This window comes from Galeopterus variegatus, unplaced genomic scaffold, assembly GCF_000696425.1.
Source record: "Galeopterus variegatus unplaced genomic scaffold, G_variegatus-3.0.2 Scaffold290, whole genome shotgun sequence".
Taxonomy (NCBI): Eukaryota; Metazoa; Chordata; class Mammalia; order Dermoptera; family Cynocephalidae; genus Galeopterus; species Galeopterus variegatus.
In genome coordinates, this window is record NW_007726401.1 from 215402 (window position 1) to 233310 (window position 17909).

Below are 17909 nucleotides of genomic sequence, written 5' to 3' on the forward strand. Positions count from 1 at the left end.
TTTTCTTGTTCCCTTTGTTTGCTCTTGATGGTGTTGATGGTCTCTGGCTCTTGTATTCCCCACTGATTAGAGTCACTGCTAGGCAGTTGCTGCAGCCAGGGTGGAGTCCTGGCCTTTTACCCACAGGGCTGCCTGCTTGTTTTGCCTTGTAGAAACTCCAGGAGGAAGAAGAGAGTAATACCAGCAAAGCACTCACCACTGCATCGAAGGATCACTTCTGAGGGAGAAAGGTGGTGGCGACTCAGGGAACACAGAGAACACCCCCACCACTTTGTTCAGCACAGTTCTCACTGCCAGCACAAAGGTCTTTGCTGGAGAAGCTTTTGGAGAGAACCGGCTATAAGACTTGTGGCTTGGATGGCTGTGACTATGCCTCCCGGAATCCACTCAAGAGCTCGGATGACTTAGATGGGGAAAACTGTACCTCTCACCAAACACAGATTTGATTCCTGCACCCTCCCCCTTTTAGGTCATGGGAGCTGGTGTTGGGAGAGGCTGGTGGAGAATACTGGAGTCAGTCCTAACTTGGTCCCTTGCTTTCCCTCTTCACCTCCATCCCTCATGGACAATGCTTGCAAAATTATCACGGGAAGAAAGCTTATTCAGAACATTAACTTTTTCTAGTATTTTAAGACCCTCATGTGAAGCCCAGTTCTAATGAGTGGCCCGCTGCTCTGCCTGAGAGTCATTCTGGGTCATCAGAGTGATGGCTCTAGTTCTATGGGAGAGGAAGCACCATCAGAACAGCTCCATCAGGACTCTTGGGCCTAAATTCTCCTGGCCTACTGTTGGGGTCTGTCTCCAAACCCTCTTTTCTAAGAGCTGATCAAACCAAACATCAGTAAACTTGACAAAATCTTTGTTGTGACCGGGAAGGAGAAACCAGTGCTGGGGGCTACCTGCTGAGTTTATTTGTGGAGGCCCATATTTGGGAACTCAAGTAGCTTGAATGGAGAATGGGAAGGTTCTTCTCTACAAAAGAAGTCCTTGCCCAGGTAGTTCTGTGTGTCCTAGTCACCTCTGATGCCTTTATCTGGATACTGCTAGTTTTATCCTGAGGGAAGGCAATCCCAGCCAACTTATTCTAACCTTTACTGAAAACTAATCTTGATTTTTTCCACTCCGATGAATCCAAAGCTGCTTCTGAGGGATGAGAGGAAAGGGGTAGAAAGAAAGGTACCCCTTGAAGTGGGAATTGAGTCTGCTTGGATTAAGCATATCCCATCTCTGGTGGGACAGTATTTGCATACCCAACCCCTCTCTCCACCTCCTTCTAGCAATAATCTTTATCATATTCTTTTTTTTTTCCTTTTTGTCTTTTTTCGTGTCCGGCAACGGGCCGCAACCCTCAGTGTCACGCCCGTACCGGGACCGGGACCGGCAACGGGATCGCAACCCTCGGTGCTGCACCCGCCCCTCGCTCAGCCAGTGAGCGGGAACCGGTCTGTATGTGGGATCCGAACCCTCGGCGGGAGCGCCGCCACACTCCCAAGCGGCGCACTGTAGCAGTGCGCCGCCGGGCTGGCCCGTCTTTATCATATTCTAAACTTAAAGGGATTCCCTTTAAACCAACTCCAGCTGGCCGCCTTTCCTGCCTGTCTGGTTCTTCTCATGGGCTTTGGTAGTGTCTCCTGAAAATAAGAGAAATTTTGGTAATTTCCCTGGTGCATTGAGCAGCTGTGATTATGACCACTGTGCTCTCCTGCTTTGGCCACTGCCCTGGCCTTGGCATATCAGAGCAGCCTGTGCTGGCTGCAGTGCTGGAGTGCTTGGGCCACTGCCTCTGAGGGGAGCCAGATGTGTTGTTGTGTCTGGGTGTGTGTTCATGTTTGTGTATACAGGTTTGAACAATGGATAGTACACACTGTGTATGTAATAAAAGAAGTTCACACTTGTGGTGGAGGGAGATGAAGAGAAGTTGGGCCTTACTTTTTGATAAGGAGAAAAGTTTACTCTTTAACCCTCAAAAAATATTAACAAAATGTTTACTGAACCCATTGCTTTATTTCAAAAACATAATTTATATTTTCTATTTGTAACAGCAGATGTTTTAAGGCAATAAAATATTCTCAAAGTGGCCTGCTTTATCATTTGGTGGTGCAGAGATGGCTCTTGGTAGACCCCACAGGATTGTCACACATTTCTGAGGACTGTGTCCGAGGTGTGGGGAAGGGCTGGAGGGGTGGGGGTAGAGGCTAGAGGAGCAGCAACTATGATATGTTCCCATCCTGGTGGGTTATTTTTGCAAGATGAGGCTGTAAAGTTTCCTGTCTCCCTACATGGGGGACTGCTACTCAACATCCAGCATGTGACCCTAACCCCTTTCCATACTGTGTCCATGCTGGAATGTGACTGTTGATGAGAGAGTCCACTGTTGTCTCCAGCTTTGCCTCAAAGGATGGCGGAAGCATTTGTTCTGTGATTACCCCGGCCACACACAGCTTGCTCTGGCCAGAGTTCCCAGCTTAGTCCCAGCATCGGTAGTTTTGCATTATCATTTTTCTTCTGAACTGTCCTACTGTCACTCCTCTCTCCCCAGTTGTGTTCCCCTTAGGTCTGTTACTTGCTGCTATTAGCTTTCTCTACATTTCTTCCCTAGAGAGTTGCCTAGGGCATTCTGGCACCATATTTATTAGCAATTCTTAGAGAGAAACAATATTATGATTCTACTTTAAATCATCTGGAAAGGGACATAAGCCTGGGGTGTTAGAAAAATATATTCACAGTGCCTGCTAAATAGTCTACCTACATCATCTCTTTAGATACTTTGGGATCGTGCCTTTACTTATCTGGAATCACATTTCTATGACACATGCTTACAGGACCCATATCATCTCATGCTTTCATTCACTCCCTTAGGTGGTCTCCATGTGGATCTACACTCACAGTAAGACCACTGCTTTTCTTATTACCTCCTTACAATAGTTAGTAAGGAAAAGATAGTTCTTACCACTGAACTATTTTTCTAGATGTAGTATTGTGGCAATGTGAGCCCTGGGATTGATGCAACCTCTTTTGGCACCATAAAGGAAGCCAGCCTGATGATAAAACCATCACAGGTAGGTAGAGCTGAAAGAATTGCAAAGAAATGGAGCTGGAGTCCCAATCCAACCATTTCTGAAGCCTATAATCCTTGTAACTTTTTGGTTATGTGAACCAATATTTCTTTATTGTTTAAGATAGTTTATGGCAGATTTTGTTCCTTTCACCTGAAGAGCCTTAAATGAGAAAATTCCCAATATATTGAAGTATAAATGTCAAGCTTCCTATCATGCGCTTATAAGCCCCTGGCCTCCCTTTCTGACTTTATCTTCTACTTTGCACTTCCTAACTATTCACTGTACTGTGTTACACTGCCCTTGACCCTTGAACAAGACTGTTCCCTCCTTCTAGTTGCTGCTACCTCTGCCCTAAATGCCTCCTTCATATCTTAAGACATCTGAATCCTGGGCATTCAAGTCTTAGCTAAAACCTTACCTCAGGGAGGTCCTTAGACAGATAGGATGATCTAAGTTATGCACCCCCCACCCCTTCTTGATCAAAATACCTTGTTTTCCATAGAGTTCTTATCACTATCTGAAGTTCTTCTTTCATGTGTTGACTTGTTGATTCTGTTACCTTGACTACAGTGTAAGGTCTACAGGAGCAGGGGCACTGCCTACGTCATTCATTTTTTCCCCAAGTATCTGACATGGAGAAGTATTCAATAAATATTTGTTGAAATAACAAATGGCCTTTGAGTACACACACTGTGTTCGAGGCCCAGCCAGTGGGAGGCCCTCAGAGTGGTGGTTAGAGGGCAGCTGTCCACTGCAGTGCATTATCCTTGGGGTTTTGTCTCCTTTTCATGGTCATGCAGCTGCTTCTTCTACACTGACTAGTTCTATTTTGTCTCTGCTTTCTCGAGAATCTTTCTTCTTTAGGAAGAAAACAAGAAGGGGTCCTGACTGTTCAGTTACGAACTTAGAATCTTTTTTTTTTTTCATTAAAAGATGGCCGGCAAGCGGATCTCAACCCTTGACTTGGTGCCGTCAGCACCACGCTCTCCCAAGTGAGCCAACTGGCCATCCCTATATAGGGATCCGAACCCGTGGCCCTGGTGTTATCAGCACCACACTCTCCCAAGTGACCACGGGCCGACCCCTTGAACTTAGAATCTTGAAGGTGGGAAAGAAGAAGATTTGACTTCAAGAATCCAAGAGAAACGAGCAAGTGACCAGAAGGAGCTGGAGATAGCCAGGTTTACCTGGGTCTTGAGCTGTCCTACTTGCTATGGTATATTCAATTAGTCAGAAAGCTGAGATTTTCCTATCCTAGAGCTCAGAGAGGGAAAGAAACACTCTTTTCTTAGGAGAAGTCAAAGTACAAGGATTGATCAGAGTAGGGAGTTTTTCTATTTATTACAAAATTCATTACACAAATACAGCTGACCAGAAGGTCTAAAAACAGCCCAGACTCTTTCAACTCTTATCCACCTGTAGATATAAGGAGAACCATGGTCCTGCTCACACACAAGGGAGCCCTTCTTAGAAGAACTGCCTGTTCCTTGGATGGTTCAGAGTCTTGGGTCCAGCAGCAGAGAGGAGCCCAACCTGTGTGGACAACCCCTTGTAGCAGCCCTTGGTCACAGCTGCTTTGGGTAGGCAGCAGCTTTAAGTTTCACAGTTCACATGAATGAAAAGTAAAAGGAAAAAAAGCAGGAGGCTGGAAAAGGGAGCCTGGAAGAGGTTGCCATAGGGAAAGGACACACAGTGAGCTTCGGAGGTGCTGGCAATTTCTTGACTTGGATGGAGTTACAGAGTTGTCTCTTTAAAATTATTCTTTCAATTGTTATAAAACATCCACGTTATATACTTTTCTGTATGAGTGTTATATCTTAAAGTTTTAAAAATGTAAAAAAAAAACAGGCTAAAAGTGAATAAAGGGCTGATGACGGAGCAGAAAGGAAAGAATTAAAGAGCAGAGTGGATGAAGGAAGAAGACAGCAAAGGTGGAAGATGATGAAGTCTTGGAGGTGGTAATGCTGGCCTCAATTTCTCTTCTTTTGTCTGGATACTGGTTCTACTTCTAGGTACCGGAGCCCAACTAGCATACCGAGGATTGAGAAACCTTAAATACAGAGAAAAGATTAGCAGCTGACATAAACAGTACATTTCTTATATCTCTTGTATGTCTCCTCTCTTGTGGGAGGGTCTAGGGTAGTCGGATGCTTACTTGCCACCATCAGGGGTGCTAGAACACCAATCGTGGGAGCTGCTGTTCCGTATACAAACAGCTCAGAAAGGAAGTGCCCCAGGGCGAGGAGAAAGGTCCAGAGTGTGACGTGATAGAGCCTACAAGGGAGCAGACAGAAAAGCGAACTGAAGTTATTGCTTGTTTGGTATAGAACAGAGGAAAAGTATCAGTCAGACTTGATACATGCAGAAAAAATCGAGGCTATGACTATGGCTTAAAAAAAACACTCGTTCCCGAGAAAGACCTGGCTGTTTAATCATATCAATTTATTCTTATCTAGGGCAAAACTGAAGGTTTCAACTGCTAAACTGAGAGAAGAATGGTCTGGGCATCCAAAATAGATCTCTGAGTCTTAGTAAGTTGGGGAACCCAGCTATAGCAAAGCAGAGTCTGGATTACGGCACTCCTAGGTAGTGTAACAATTCTGGATCAATCATGCTTACATATTCAACTTATCCAAATTGGCTGATTCTGTAGTTTAATCCCACCTGGCAGGTGTCTGGCCATGCCCTGGTCAGTGTTTATATGATGAATGCCACAGAATAAATGACCTGAGTAGAGAATAAGGAGCAAGGACAACTCTGGGGCTTTTGATGTTCTTCCAATAAGGGCTGGTTATTTTGTGTCTTAGCCTAGAAAAGTGGTCAGATGGAAGACACTGTGACAATCTCATAGGAAGAGAATTATTCCTCAGCTTTGACTATGAGTATAGAAGAGATAGGCTACTGGATGACTGACCACTTGAATTGCTGGTATTTTTTTTTTTAAGTATAAAATTTTAAAAAATTATGAAATACTTCAAACATGCAAAAAGTTATACACATAGAATACTATAATAAACTCCAATGCAACCAATATCCATCTTCATTAAATCTTAACATTTTGACATTTTTGTTTCAGATACTTCTAAGAAATGAAATATTCCAGATTAACAGTTAAAGCATCCTGTGTATCCTTATCCACCCTAATTCCATTCTTCTCCCTTCCCCCACCCCAGAATTAACCAGTATCTTAAATTTGATTTTTATCACTCCTATGCATGTGTTTATACTTTTAGTAAACATGTATGTGTGTTGATTTGGAGTTTCCAGTTAGGGAGTAGGATCAGAGTGCGTATCAGAAGTGCACGGATCAAAGTCCTACGCTAGAAAGGGTTGGAAACAGGAAGTCAGTATTTGCAGCTCTCCTGTGTTCGGAGAAGGGAAAAATGAATGGGTGACAGAGGTAAAGATAAGTTTGAGTTGTTTCTGGTCACTTCAAATGCACAGCAAATGAAAGATATGTCCCTTATATCTATCGGCAATTCTTCATCATGGTAAAAATCTTTAAAATGATTATTCAATCCTCTCTCCCTCCCTCTCAGTTATGCTGAGAGGTAGAACAGATATACCCATTTTATAAATGAAGACATTGAGGTGCAGAGAAAGTAATGAACTTGTTGCTCTGAGTTACCAACAGAAGTGAGACCACAGCCCATTATTTTCATTTTTGCTCCTAGGCTGTTTTCACTAAACCACACTGCTTCCAAAACTACATGTCAATCTAGGACAAGAAAACCAGTTTCAAGTAAAAAAAAAAAAAAAGAGTTGGAGAGATCAAAGGGCTAATAGCTTTGCTTCAAATCCCACTGAGTCAGACCTTCTCAGTTTAAATTAATTGGGTCTTTAATATTTAGATCTGCAAAGTCAGAAATGAAAATCACTACCTCCCAGGGCTGCTAGGAGGAGATTTAATCAAGGTCATATGGGCAAAAGCTCCTGTCATAATAAGAGGGACTCAATTAATATTATTGCCTCCTCTGAGAGCTTGGATAAAATAGAAAAATACTTTAGTGTGAAGCTGGCATTCAGATAGCTTCACCCAGTGACCTAAGCAAACTGTTTCCACCTAGACTGTGATGATGACTGTTACTAGGAAGAAAGCTCGAGCCCCCTCCAGTGGCCGGTTATGGCATTATCTATACAAGAAGCTATGACTGCCTGTGATTGTTCCATGATAGTTTGAGTACCCTAGGGAGATAGAATACAGCAGCCTGGGTTCTTTTTCATCCCCACCTACTGACTTTGCATAAGCATACAACAGTTTACTTGTGGGTTCCTCTATTTTCGTGGATTGTGATTTCTGTTCATTCCAACTTCTTGAAGAATGTGCAAAAAGGTATGTGTGGGTGGCTACTCTAAAAAGAGCCTACCAATCTACCTCTTCAATATAAAAAAGTAAGGCTGATTCTTTTTTTTTTTTTTTGTCTTTTTCCGTGTCCGGCAATGGATCGCAACCCTCAGTGTTGCCCCTGTACCGGACCAGGGACCGGCAACGGGATTGCAACCCTCGGCGTTGCTCCCGCGCCTCGCTCAGCCAGTGAGTGGGAACCAGTCTGTATGTGGGATCCGAACCCTCGGGCGGGAGCGCCGCCGTGCTTCCCAAGCAGTGCACCTATCCAGTGCGCCACCGGGCCGGCCCCTGATTCTTTATGAAAAAAGTAGAGGGGTCTAGTACAGGCCACTGGATAATGACACTGCCGGCTTGCTATGTCAGTTCCAAAGAATTTTCAGACTTTAAAGAAGACCCGTTAGGCCTATTATGTTTTTTAGGTCTGGAAAGAATGGAACTATTAGCCCTTTATTATCTACATTATAGGCTAATGTATTAAAATGATTAACTGGTCCTAACGGTAGGGCAGTGGGTATGCCCAGCACCTGGTTTCCAACAAAAGGATGCTAAAGCTCTTCCTTCCCTTACATACGTCTTGTTGTGGATGTCAATGGCGCAGAGGCAGCGAATCACTGATGAGAGCAGTGTCCAGATCCCAAAGGTCCGAGCTTGGAGGCCATTCACTATGTAGCAGAAAAAAGCAAGAGTTCAGGAAGGGAGGGTTGGGGTTCCTTCCAAACTCCTCTTAATTCACTGGTGATTCATGGGAGGTAGCGAGCTGAGCCTCACTTTCATGTGGATGGGCAGAGTGAAGGTTCTAGTGTTGCACATGGGGACCAGAAGGAATGGAACGAATTCCCAAATGAGAACTGCTCAGATCCTCTTAAGTGTCTACAGCTGCGGGGGGAGTTCCAAAAGTGGAAACCCAACAAAGAGCCCACTTAAGGCAAATAACTCCTGGTTGTAGTAGTTTACATCCTCTTCCCCTGGAAGCCCAGAGAGTCTGGATCAAGATAGGTTTAGGGGAATGCTGCAGAGATTGATCTGTCAATGTAAGATACCTAGGAGGCCAGTTGACTTTCAAGGCTGAAGCAGAAGAGAACTCAGAGACACAGGGACCAATCTCAATGCCCCACATATGCTCTTTAAAGAGACCTAAGACCCTAAATCTCTTCCTGAATCTGGATGTACATTGTTTCTGATAACACCAAGGTCAAGGGTTCAGATCTCTGTGCCAGCCAGCCGCCAAAACAAAAACAACAGATCTACATTGTTTGAATGAAGCCCAAACCAGGCTGGTTTCCTGTGCACATAGTAGTGGAACAAAGCACTGTTTCTATGGTGTTTGCTGGAGCACTCTGCTCTGCTCTTGGTGGCTTCGTTCTGACACTACTGTATTAAATATCTTGTTCTGAAATATGGGTCATATTCCACCATAACAGTGGTTCTTGACCCTGGGTCTTTATTAGAATTAACTGAGGGAATTTTATAAAATTACCAAGGCGTGGGTATCAGATCAATTATATCATACTCTCTGGAGGTGGGCCCTGGGCATAAGCATTTTCTAGAAACTTCCTACTTGGGTGATTTAAATGTACAGCCATTGATCTAAGTCATCCAGTGGCTCAAAAATGCCCAAACAGTGAAAGCAAAGATACTTCCTCTGCTGGTCTATCTCTTGCTAAGCAAGAGAAATTTCAAGGGACAAGACTAATAACAGCAAGGTCTATTAATGTTACTTGGACTTAGGAATTTCCAGCCTTTGGAAAAACAGACAGTTCTACCAAATTTACATCACTGAAGACCTTTAGATGGCAGTGAGAAAAAAATTCCATATGCCAATCAAATATCTAGCATTAGTCCTGGAGAACTACATTCTTTATAAACCAATTTGATAGCTTTTCTGATGAAATGACTGAGGAGATTTCTCTAGTTAGTGAGATACTAGAGTGGAGTACTTCACCAGCCCTTAACCAAGTTAGGCATCAGGTGATATGCTATGGGACACTCCAGAGCACCCTACAATTGGCAGATTACTGACAGCCCCCAGATCATGAAGGAGGATGGAGCCTTCACACTTCTGGGCTGGCCAACCCCCTGCCCCCCACCCACATTCCCCTTTAAATTCAAAGGGTTAGACCAAATAACCTTTAAAAACCTGTGAATACATACAGCATTCCATGGCCATCTGAGGGCAACATTTGAAGGTGAAAAAAATGGAACTGTCCTGCTCACTTTCCCAAATTCTTTATTCCTATTGTATTTGAGTTTTGTTCAAAATGAGTCTTAGCCTATTTAATTTCATTTTATACCCAGATGTTGCAGAACAATGAGCTAGGTCAGAGCCTGAATCTGGGTTAGCTATAAATGAACATAGAATTTTCTGCTGCTGTTAAATGGTGCTGCAGCTCAAACTACCCCACACATCAACACGACCAAGTACAAGCTGAACTGTAAAATCACTCTCAGCAGAGAGGCTTGGGAAGTTGGGAAAGGCCACTATGGGCCTTCTGACGTTGGAGACCAACTTGGAAGGATTTTGGGTATCTTCTCAGGGACCATGTCATGGTTTTGGGAGACCCTGGATTAGTAACGCTCCATCTGTCACATGGAATACAAACCATGTGTGCCACAACATGACTTCTGAAGAGTGCTTTGAGACAATCTGAAACTCTTCTTTATGGTTTGCTATTGGGGCATCTCAGAGTCACCAAGCCATTTTATTACCTCACTTGCCCTTATAATGCTTTTTGTACACACTAATTGCCCAGGGCAGTATAAAATGAATGAAAAGTATTCAGAGAAGCTTCTCTCCACAAAGTCATTATCTCTAGTGGCTGCCAAAGGCTAGATCAGGCAGCATCAGAATCACTTGGGAAGAAACTGGATTCTGGGCCCCACCAGTTTCAATAAATAGGTTTGGAGAAGAAAATGAGTACTTGTGCTTTGTTTAAGTTTCCAAGGTTATTCTGATGTACAGCCTGGTTTGGGAACCACAACTTAGGCCACTCCTACACAGGATGCAGTTCTTTGATTTCTTACCGAGGTTTGGCTTGCCAGTGTACAGCTTTTCATAGAGAAAGGTGTGGTCTCGGAAGCTCTGCAGTGTGTTTCCCATGGCTATGATGGACACCATAACCAGCCAGCTTCTTAACACGTTCAGGAAACGGCTCATGATTCCCCTCAAACCTTAGATGGCTTTTAGCCTTGCAAACAAAGGTAAAGGACATAAAACAACAAGGGTCAGTCTACTTCAACCATAAGCTCTCTCACCTTTGTGGTTAATCTGTGTCCCACTCACAAGAGCTATAGTAAACTTAGAAGGTCAATCACTTCATAAATTCCTCTCCAAGTCCTTGGCTCATCTATTCCAGTTTTCTTAACACAATACTCTTACTTCACAGGGTTAGCATATTGCCTTTGAATAGTTACCCTAAACTGAAGTGTGCTGACCTTTACCTAGAATGACAAAGGCTAAATAATACAGTGGGTAGAAATGACAAACCCAGAAGGAAAAAATGGCGAGAAGAAGGGGAACAGAAGGAAAAGAGGCATACAAATACAACTACAAAGTAATTAAATGGATTTCTGTGTAAGGCATATAGAAATTGGTCTCAATACTTAGTCACACATTAATAGTGGTGAGTGAACAGTATATTTCGCAATAAGTGGCACAATACTTATCTTTGTCCGAGCAATTTCTCCAAAATATTACAAAATCAGAACTCCTGTCTCTTAGTTGGAACAAGTCCTTCTATGTCTTTACTTTTTTCATGCCATTCCTTTGTAAAGCAAGTGGCTCAAAGGTGATTGTAAATCTACTCACAGATACCTGCCTCGCTATTGGTAAGAGATCCTTTCAAGCCTACAGAAGACTTATACATTTGAGTTGAACCTATGGTGTGAGGGCACTATTTACTTCCTTAGGTTTTCTCTACTTTGGTTCTCAAGTTTACCATGCTGTATGGACAAGAAGAACAATCTAAAAGTTAAAAATAAATAAAATGCTGTGCCTTTAGAACTAGTAAGAAAATTATATGGAGAAGGAAACAGCAATCTGGTGTTGGGTTGCAAGAGAAATTGTAATAGCACTTGTGCCATGCACTGTAACAGGCACCTGACATATTTTATTTCATTTAATTCTTACAAGGTAGGCAGTCACTATTAATATTTCCATTTTACAGATGAGGTTTGGAACAGAGAGTGGCAGTGTTGAGGTCACACTGTTAATACGTGGTAAAGTTGAGATACAAACTATGGTCTGTTAGACTCTACGTTGCAATACTACCTCACTACTTGAGAATATTTTGAGTTCCCATTTTTGAGGAAGACAAGCATACCATAGCTACTCTTGCTTCAAGTCATATAGAAAATACAATCAGGTTATATACTTGTTGTTTTTTTTAAAAAAAGCTGAGATCCACTCTTATTGAGTAGTGATTTCAATTAATTTGATTTAAATAAAACCTATATAGATAAAGAATCTAATAATGGAATGACTTCTTCCCATCTTTTTTTTTTTTTTTTTTTTTTGCCCACAGTTTATCTATTATCAGGTAAACTATTTAGTCCTGAAACAGTAATAAACTATCAGGCTTCCTTTGTGTTACTTTGGCAATAGAGATTTCAGTATGGTCCTACACTACCCAGCTGAGATTGCCCAAGACACTGTGAAGCACCAAAAACCAAACAAAAAGGAGCTCTAGAAGAAGGGTGAATTGATGAGTCCCTCCCGGAAAGGTGCACTCTGTCCAGGTCCAGAGAAAAGAGGAGTCTACTGGACGTCACAGGCAGTTATAGCCTGGCCCAAGATCCACCTATCCCGTTTATCTTTTCACCCTCTCTCAACAGAGACTCAGGTCTCCCAGGGTGAGAAATGCTCCATGGATACTGCCCCCTCCATCCCCTTTTCAGCAGAACTTAATTAAGCCTTCCATTTCACAGAAGCTCTAAGAAATCCTGACAGCTGAGGAGGACAGCGCCTGTGCACTTCTGGATTGCTCTTCCAAATCCTCAATCCCATTTCCCTAAAGCTTTCGGACCTCCTAGACTTTATACAATATTTATTACCAAATTTTGCCTTGGCCCAGCCTAGCAGAGGTGTGGTGTTAAAACTTAGAGTGAGGAGAGAGGAATTCCTAGCCCTACCATTTAGTAGCTGTGTGACCCTGGGCAAGTCATTTACACTTTTCAGCCTCAATTTTCTTATCTGCAAAATGGAAACACAAATATCTACCTCAAGGATTATTATAAAAACTACATGAGAAAAATTGAAGGTTCCTTGCACAGTGCTATCTCACACTGGCTGCTCGTTTGTTCATCCATTCCTTCGTTCCCCGAGTTTAACAAGCCTTCTCCATCTTCCTAGCTCTTTCCTCTCCCCACAAAAGGTTGCCTCCCAGGTATCTTCCCTTCATCTCACCCCCATTCTTCCAGACTCTCCCGATCTTCTCAAACAGATGCTACACAACCACCTACATCCCTCTTCTACCCCAAATTCTCCTTACCTAGCTACGGGACCCCCCAAGGCAGTACCAGCAGCGGCAGCAGCAGCAGCAACAGCGAAGAGCCCCCAGGACAGCTCCAACCCCGAGTCCACCTGAGACATTTGTGCCCGCCCCCGCCCTCAGCCCGGCTCCAGGATTGGGTCGTTTCCGTCAGTCCTCGCTCTGATTGGCTGTGCCGGTTTAGCTCCAGCAGGAGATGGGGCGTGAACCCCCTCACTGCCAATCAGCGGTTGCCGCTGCCTAAGCCTCTTCCCCGCTACGCCGCTCACGTAGTGAACCCTCCTGTGAAGCGTGGCGGAACTCCGGGTTTGGAGTCAACCTTTTAGGGACGGAGGAAGAAAAAGCGGAATAAAGAAGTCTCCCTGTGCAGTGGGAAGGGCTCTGAGCCCGCACTGCGCGGCGGTGACGACATTCGTCCGCGACCGCAGACGAGAGTTTTCTGCGACGGGTGGCGGGCGCCTGCGCAGTGGCTCCGGGCAGGCGGTTACTTGTTGGTTGTTGTAGTAACGGGGGAAGCAGCAGTCGGCTGCCTACTTGAGCCCGGCTGGGGAAGGAGGAGGGAGATAGGCGCAGAGCGCGGTCCCCGCCTGCCCGCCCGAGCCGTGGGAAGATGAGACAGGTAAACGCCTGCGCCGGCGCGCTTGCCTCCCCGAGGGAGGTGCGCTCCCGGGTCTGGGCCGGCGCGGTCCGCTGCACTTCCCTCTCAGAGCTCGGGAGCAGCTCTTGGCTTCCGGGCTCGCCCGGCTGAGTCGCTGCGGCGGAGTCGTCCCTTCATCCTGGGGGTAGCACCTGCGGACCTACCGGGGATTGGGGTGAGCTGGGAGTGGGGCTGAGGGGCAGATCCCTTTAGGGGAGAACGCTCCTTAGGTGAGTGTCCTTAATCTTCTTTCGATCGCCTCTGTCTCTCCCCGCTCTACAGACAGCCTAGGAAAAGTTGATATCCCTTCCTCTCTCGGAGGTTTTGTTTGTTCTGACTTAAAGGACTTCCTAACATTTTGGGAAACATCGAGAAATCCCGTTGAGAATCCTCCGAAGGAAGCCATTGAGGTTGTTAGATATTGCCTGTTCCGCTGAAAATCTGTAGGGACCATTATCTGGGTCGGTGTTTTTTGTCTTATGTACAATCTTACCGTATATATGAATGCATAGAAAAATAAAGTTTGGAAAGATTGACATCAAGTGGTTATATCTGAGTAATGGGATTATGGTCATTTAAATGTTTTCATTTTCTTTATTTGTAGTTTTTGTTTCCTCCTTTAACACATAACGACGAACACGTACTTTTTTCATATGGAAAAAATATTTCAAGTTAGAAATGCAGTCTTGGAAATTTCCTAATTTTTATTTCTATTTGAAATTCAGATCAAAGTTTGTGATTTTTAGTAAGGAAGAATACTTAAGTGTTTGAAAAAGTAGTGCTTTTCCCCCCAGCTGTTTATATGATCCTTGATTTAGGAAAATATACAAGTTAATCTTTCGATTCAGTTGTTGAATTTGTTTTACTGGAGACATGATGGCATCTTGCCTGAGCTTATCATATAATCTAAACAAACAATTGCAGGGGTTTTAAACCTTGAGTTTTATTTTTGTCTAGGTCATATTTGTCTAGCAAGGAATCTGTGTTTTAGGGAATCAGCCACCCACCTCAAACTGCACAAAAAGTGAAGTGAGCCTATCCTTTTTGGTGCATATTAGGTTTAGTATATGGGAGACAGATGAGAAACTCAAATTTAGTAACCGTTCTTCAAATACATAGAGCACAGATGGTATGTTTGAAAAAAATCTTGATTTGTGTGGTAAATGTGAGGCACTGTGATAGAAGGTAAGCTTCTAGAGGTTGGGCACTATTTAGGTGTATATTTCCATTACTTGGAAGATCATCAGCAGTAATCAATAAAAAGACAACAGCATTCTGTTTTAGATCAATTGACTTTCTTGCAGGAATCTGTGCCACCCAAATTGATCCAGTGAATCTGCAAGGAGAGGTCTCTGAGGCCCCTTTCTGCTGACTGCATGACAAACCCTAAAGGAAATGCCAGTCGTGATGGCCCGGGACCTGGAGGAAACAGCATCATCCTCAGAGGATGAGGAGGTGGTAAGCCAAGAGTAAGTAACAGCAAGCCTGCTTTTGACTCTGCCTTTGGGATGGGAAATAGTTCTCTTTTACCATATACTGTTATCCAACATACTTCCTTTGGTATTGTCTCACTTTGGTTTTAGCTCCTATCCATGACCTAATTTGAGATCTTATTATTCAGTCCCCATCAGCTACTAGGGATAAGGCTCTGTTTCTGGGCTCATGAGTGAAGATAAGTTCTAAATGTTGTGAAATGCAAGGAGTAGCTTTCAGTGAACTCTTGATCAGAGCTCCCAATGTAGGAGATTTGGAAATTTTAGATATTGAAGAAAAATAGGTCTACAAACTCTGTAATGTTGGTTATGTTATGCTAATTTTCTCAAAAGCCTTTACAATGATAGAATGATGGTAATATACAGAGGCCAGGTAACTTACCATAGTAACTGTGAGGCAGTACATTAGAGTTCTCTAGCTTGTGCTGTGTCCATTGAACCACATTACTTTTCTGAGTTCTTTTAGGTAAGAGTCAAGTTTCTTGATTGCTGGATCTTTATAATAAAAATGAATGATAGTAATAACTGCAGGTGCTATAGATGATGGGAAGGGCTTTATCTCATTTGTATTTCATTTATTTTGAAGATTAAACTACTGTTTCTTATTTAGTCTGAAGATGTTATTATTTCCACATTATTAAATTTAGCTTTACAAATATTAAGAAACTGCCTCAGGGACGCATAGAAAATAAGTGATGGATTGAGATTCCGTCTTGGTTTTCCTAGATTTTGAAGCACTTTGCTATTTTACCTTTTTTCATATTACTTGACACAGAACAGAGTCTGGCATAAAGTTAAGATTTGTTTTTAAGATTCTTTGTGAGTCCTTTTGGATATGTATGTGCTGTATAACCTGAAAAATAGGGATAATATCTCCCAGGCTATTTCATAGGGGTGTGGTTAGGATCAAATAGAATAATGTGTGTAAAATTACTTTGTAAATTATAAAGTACTGTACAAATGTAAGGCATTCTTACTGGTTTTAATATTGAATTTGTGATGGAGTTTTTATAAGGTGGAAGATTACGTTACTTAATGTAATTTCAAAAAAGTATTGAAGTGTTAATAAAGCTTTGAGGAAAGGCTTCTCGTCGTTCTTTAGGTCAGAAAATAATAGAGATTCGACAATATATTTGGGTCATTCTCACTCAGGATAGTTAAATGCATAATTCCCTCTGGTTACTTTGCCCTCTTGTGACTTTTTTTTTCAGTGTGCTATCTCTTACCCATTTCACAAAATTTTTAACTTCTGCTGCAAGCATAAGTCTTTCTGTTTTCAAGATTGTACTTTTACTGCATTGATATCTCTTATTAGTGGGCTTAGATGTTGGGCCTGACAAGTACTAGATTGAATTGTATGAAATTGCCATTTTGATAGGTCAAAAACAGCCAAATATTGACAATTGCAGATGGTTCAACCTAATAGTATAGTAGGTACTCAATAAATACTTGCTGACTGAATAATTAAACGAATAAATAAATGAAGGCCGTATACTTCAGACCAGAGGTTCTTACCCTTTTTTATGCAATGAATCCCTTATCAGAGTGTAAGTGCTTAAGATAAAATACATATGATTACAAAGAGTACCAATTACATTGAAATGTCATTATCAAAATTTGTTTAAAATTTTGTAATACAGTAATATATACTTTTTTATTAATACATTAAATAACAAGATCATTGATTTAAAATCTGGGAAAGTTAAATTTTATTTTCTAAAGACAAAAGCATGAAGACTGTTTTTGCAAGATCATTACACTGTGGGGTGGTCTTTGATTAACAATTATAAATGGGAAGTCCTGGGAAGCAATGTAGATGTCTGGGCCACCAACATAAGATGTCACCATTTGGTAACTGAATGATTACTGGGAGAGAGTTGCTCAGTTGTTGTCTAGCCTCATCACACTAGAATCTAGACAGAAAGACTGTGATCACATGTGATCTAGTGATGAATCTAATAAATACCATAACTTAGAAGTAGCGATAAATGTAAATAATGTTTTGCAATATCTGCAACAACTGTAATATGATGTAAAAATACCTGTAATTTCAGATAGAGTCAAAGCCACAGATAATGTTAATACTATGGTGCTTTATTGCCTATATTCATAGTTGAGGAATGCTAGACTTCTGGTAGAAGTTAGTGAAAATAAAGGTGTAATTCCCTCCCTCCCCCATTCAAATTCATGGATGTTTTGCACTTCTTCCTCTCAAACTCTTATTCTTGATTTTTAACTGTTCATCTTGTTCCATCAGCTTATGCCTTGTCTAGCATATACTTGTTTTCTACATTAGGAAGCTTAAATCAATCTTGTTCACACCTGGAACAGTATGCTTACATTGTGAAAGTTTTAAAAGTTAGAAGGCCTTAAATCATCTAAAGATGTTAATTTGATGCAAAGATTATATTCATGGACATCTGTTAAATCTGCTCAGTTCTAGACTGTATTGGCTGTATTAAAGTATTAGTGCCTTGCAGTCCTGGACTTTAAGGCTAGAAACTGTCCAGGAAGTCCTTGTTGTACATGGCATTATTTCACATGGTAAATGTAATGAGGCTATTTTTCTATATTTTGCTTGGGGATCCCAAATACATATTAATATATAGATGTGGAAACTTTGGTGATGTAAGGTTTTCTTAGTCACTGAAAAAATTATAACTAAAAACTGGCTTTGTTTCAGTTTTAAAAAGATGATCAACAAACAATTTTACAGTGAGTGCTACAGGAGTTCAGAGGAAGAGGGCATAATCATGGGCTGGAGGAGCTGGGGAAGGTTCCATGGAGGGGGTGAGACTTGAGGTGGGGGGGCTTCAAGGGTCGGCTCAAGCTGAGAGAGATAAGTGGGGAAGGCATTTCTAGCAGTGGCAATGGTATGAAGAAGAC

At 42.4% G+C, this 17909-nt stretch overlaps 3 protein-coding genes across 5 annotated transcripts in view; 2 read left to right on the forward strand and 1 right to left on the reverse strand.

Moving 5' to 3' along the window:
* FLVCR2 (feline leukemia virus subgroup C cellular receptor family, member 2) overlaps positions 1–856 on the forward strand; it is a 59657-nt gene extending 58801 nt beyond the window's left edge. The window contains exon 10 of the mRNA XM_008567067.1: positions 153–856. Coding sequence (XP_008565289.1) covers positions 153–221 — 69 coding nt within the window. The 3' untranslated portion in view covers positions 222–856. The remainder of the gene's footprint in view (positions 1–152) is intronic.
* Positions 857–4375: 3519 nt separating this feature from the next.
* LOC103585959 (chromosome unknown open reading frame, human C14orf1) lies at positions 4376–13301 on the reverse strand. Its single transcript, XM_008567071.1, has 5 exons — positions 12894–13301; positions 10429–10592; positions 7979–8069; positions 5215–5333; positions 4376–5109 (listed from the first exon to the last, which is right to left on the reverse strand). The coding sequence occupies exons 2-5, from the start codon at positions 10559–10561 to the stop codon at positions 5030–5032; spliced, it is 423 nt and encodes a 140-aa protein (XP_008565293.1). The 5' UTR covers positions 10562–10592; positions 12894–13301; the 3' UTR covers positions 4376–5029.
* The window catches only part of TTLL5 (tubulin tyrosine ligase-like family, member 5), a 281382-nt gene continuing 276617 nt past the window's right edge, over positions 13145–17909 (forward strand). For all 3 annotated transcript variants that reach the window (XM_008567069.1, XM_008567070.1, XM_008567068.1), the window contains exons 1-2: positions 13145–13512; positions 14835–14999. In XM_008567069.1, coding sequence (XP_008565291.1) covers positions 14926–14999 — 74 coding nt within the window. In that variant the 5' untranslated portion in view covers positions 13145–13512; positions 14835–14925. The remainder of the gene's footprint in view (positions 13513–14834; positions 15000–17909) is intronic.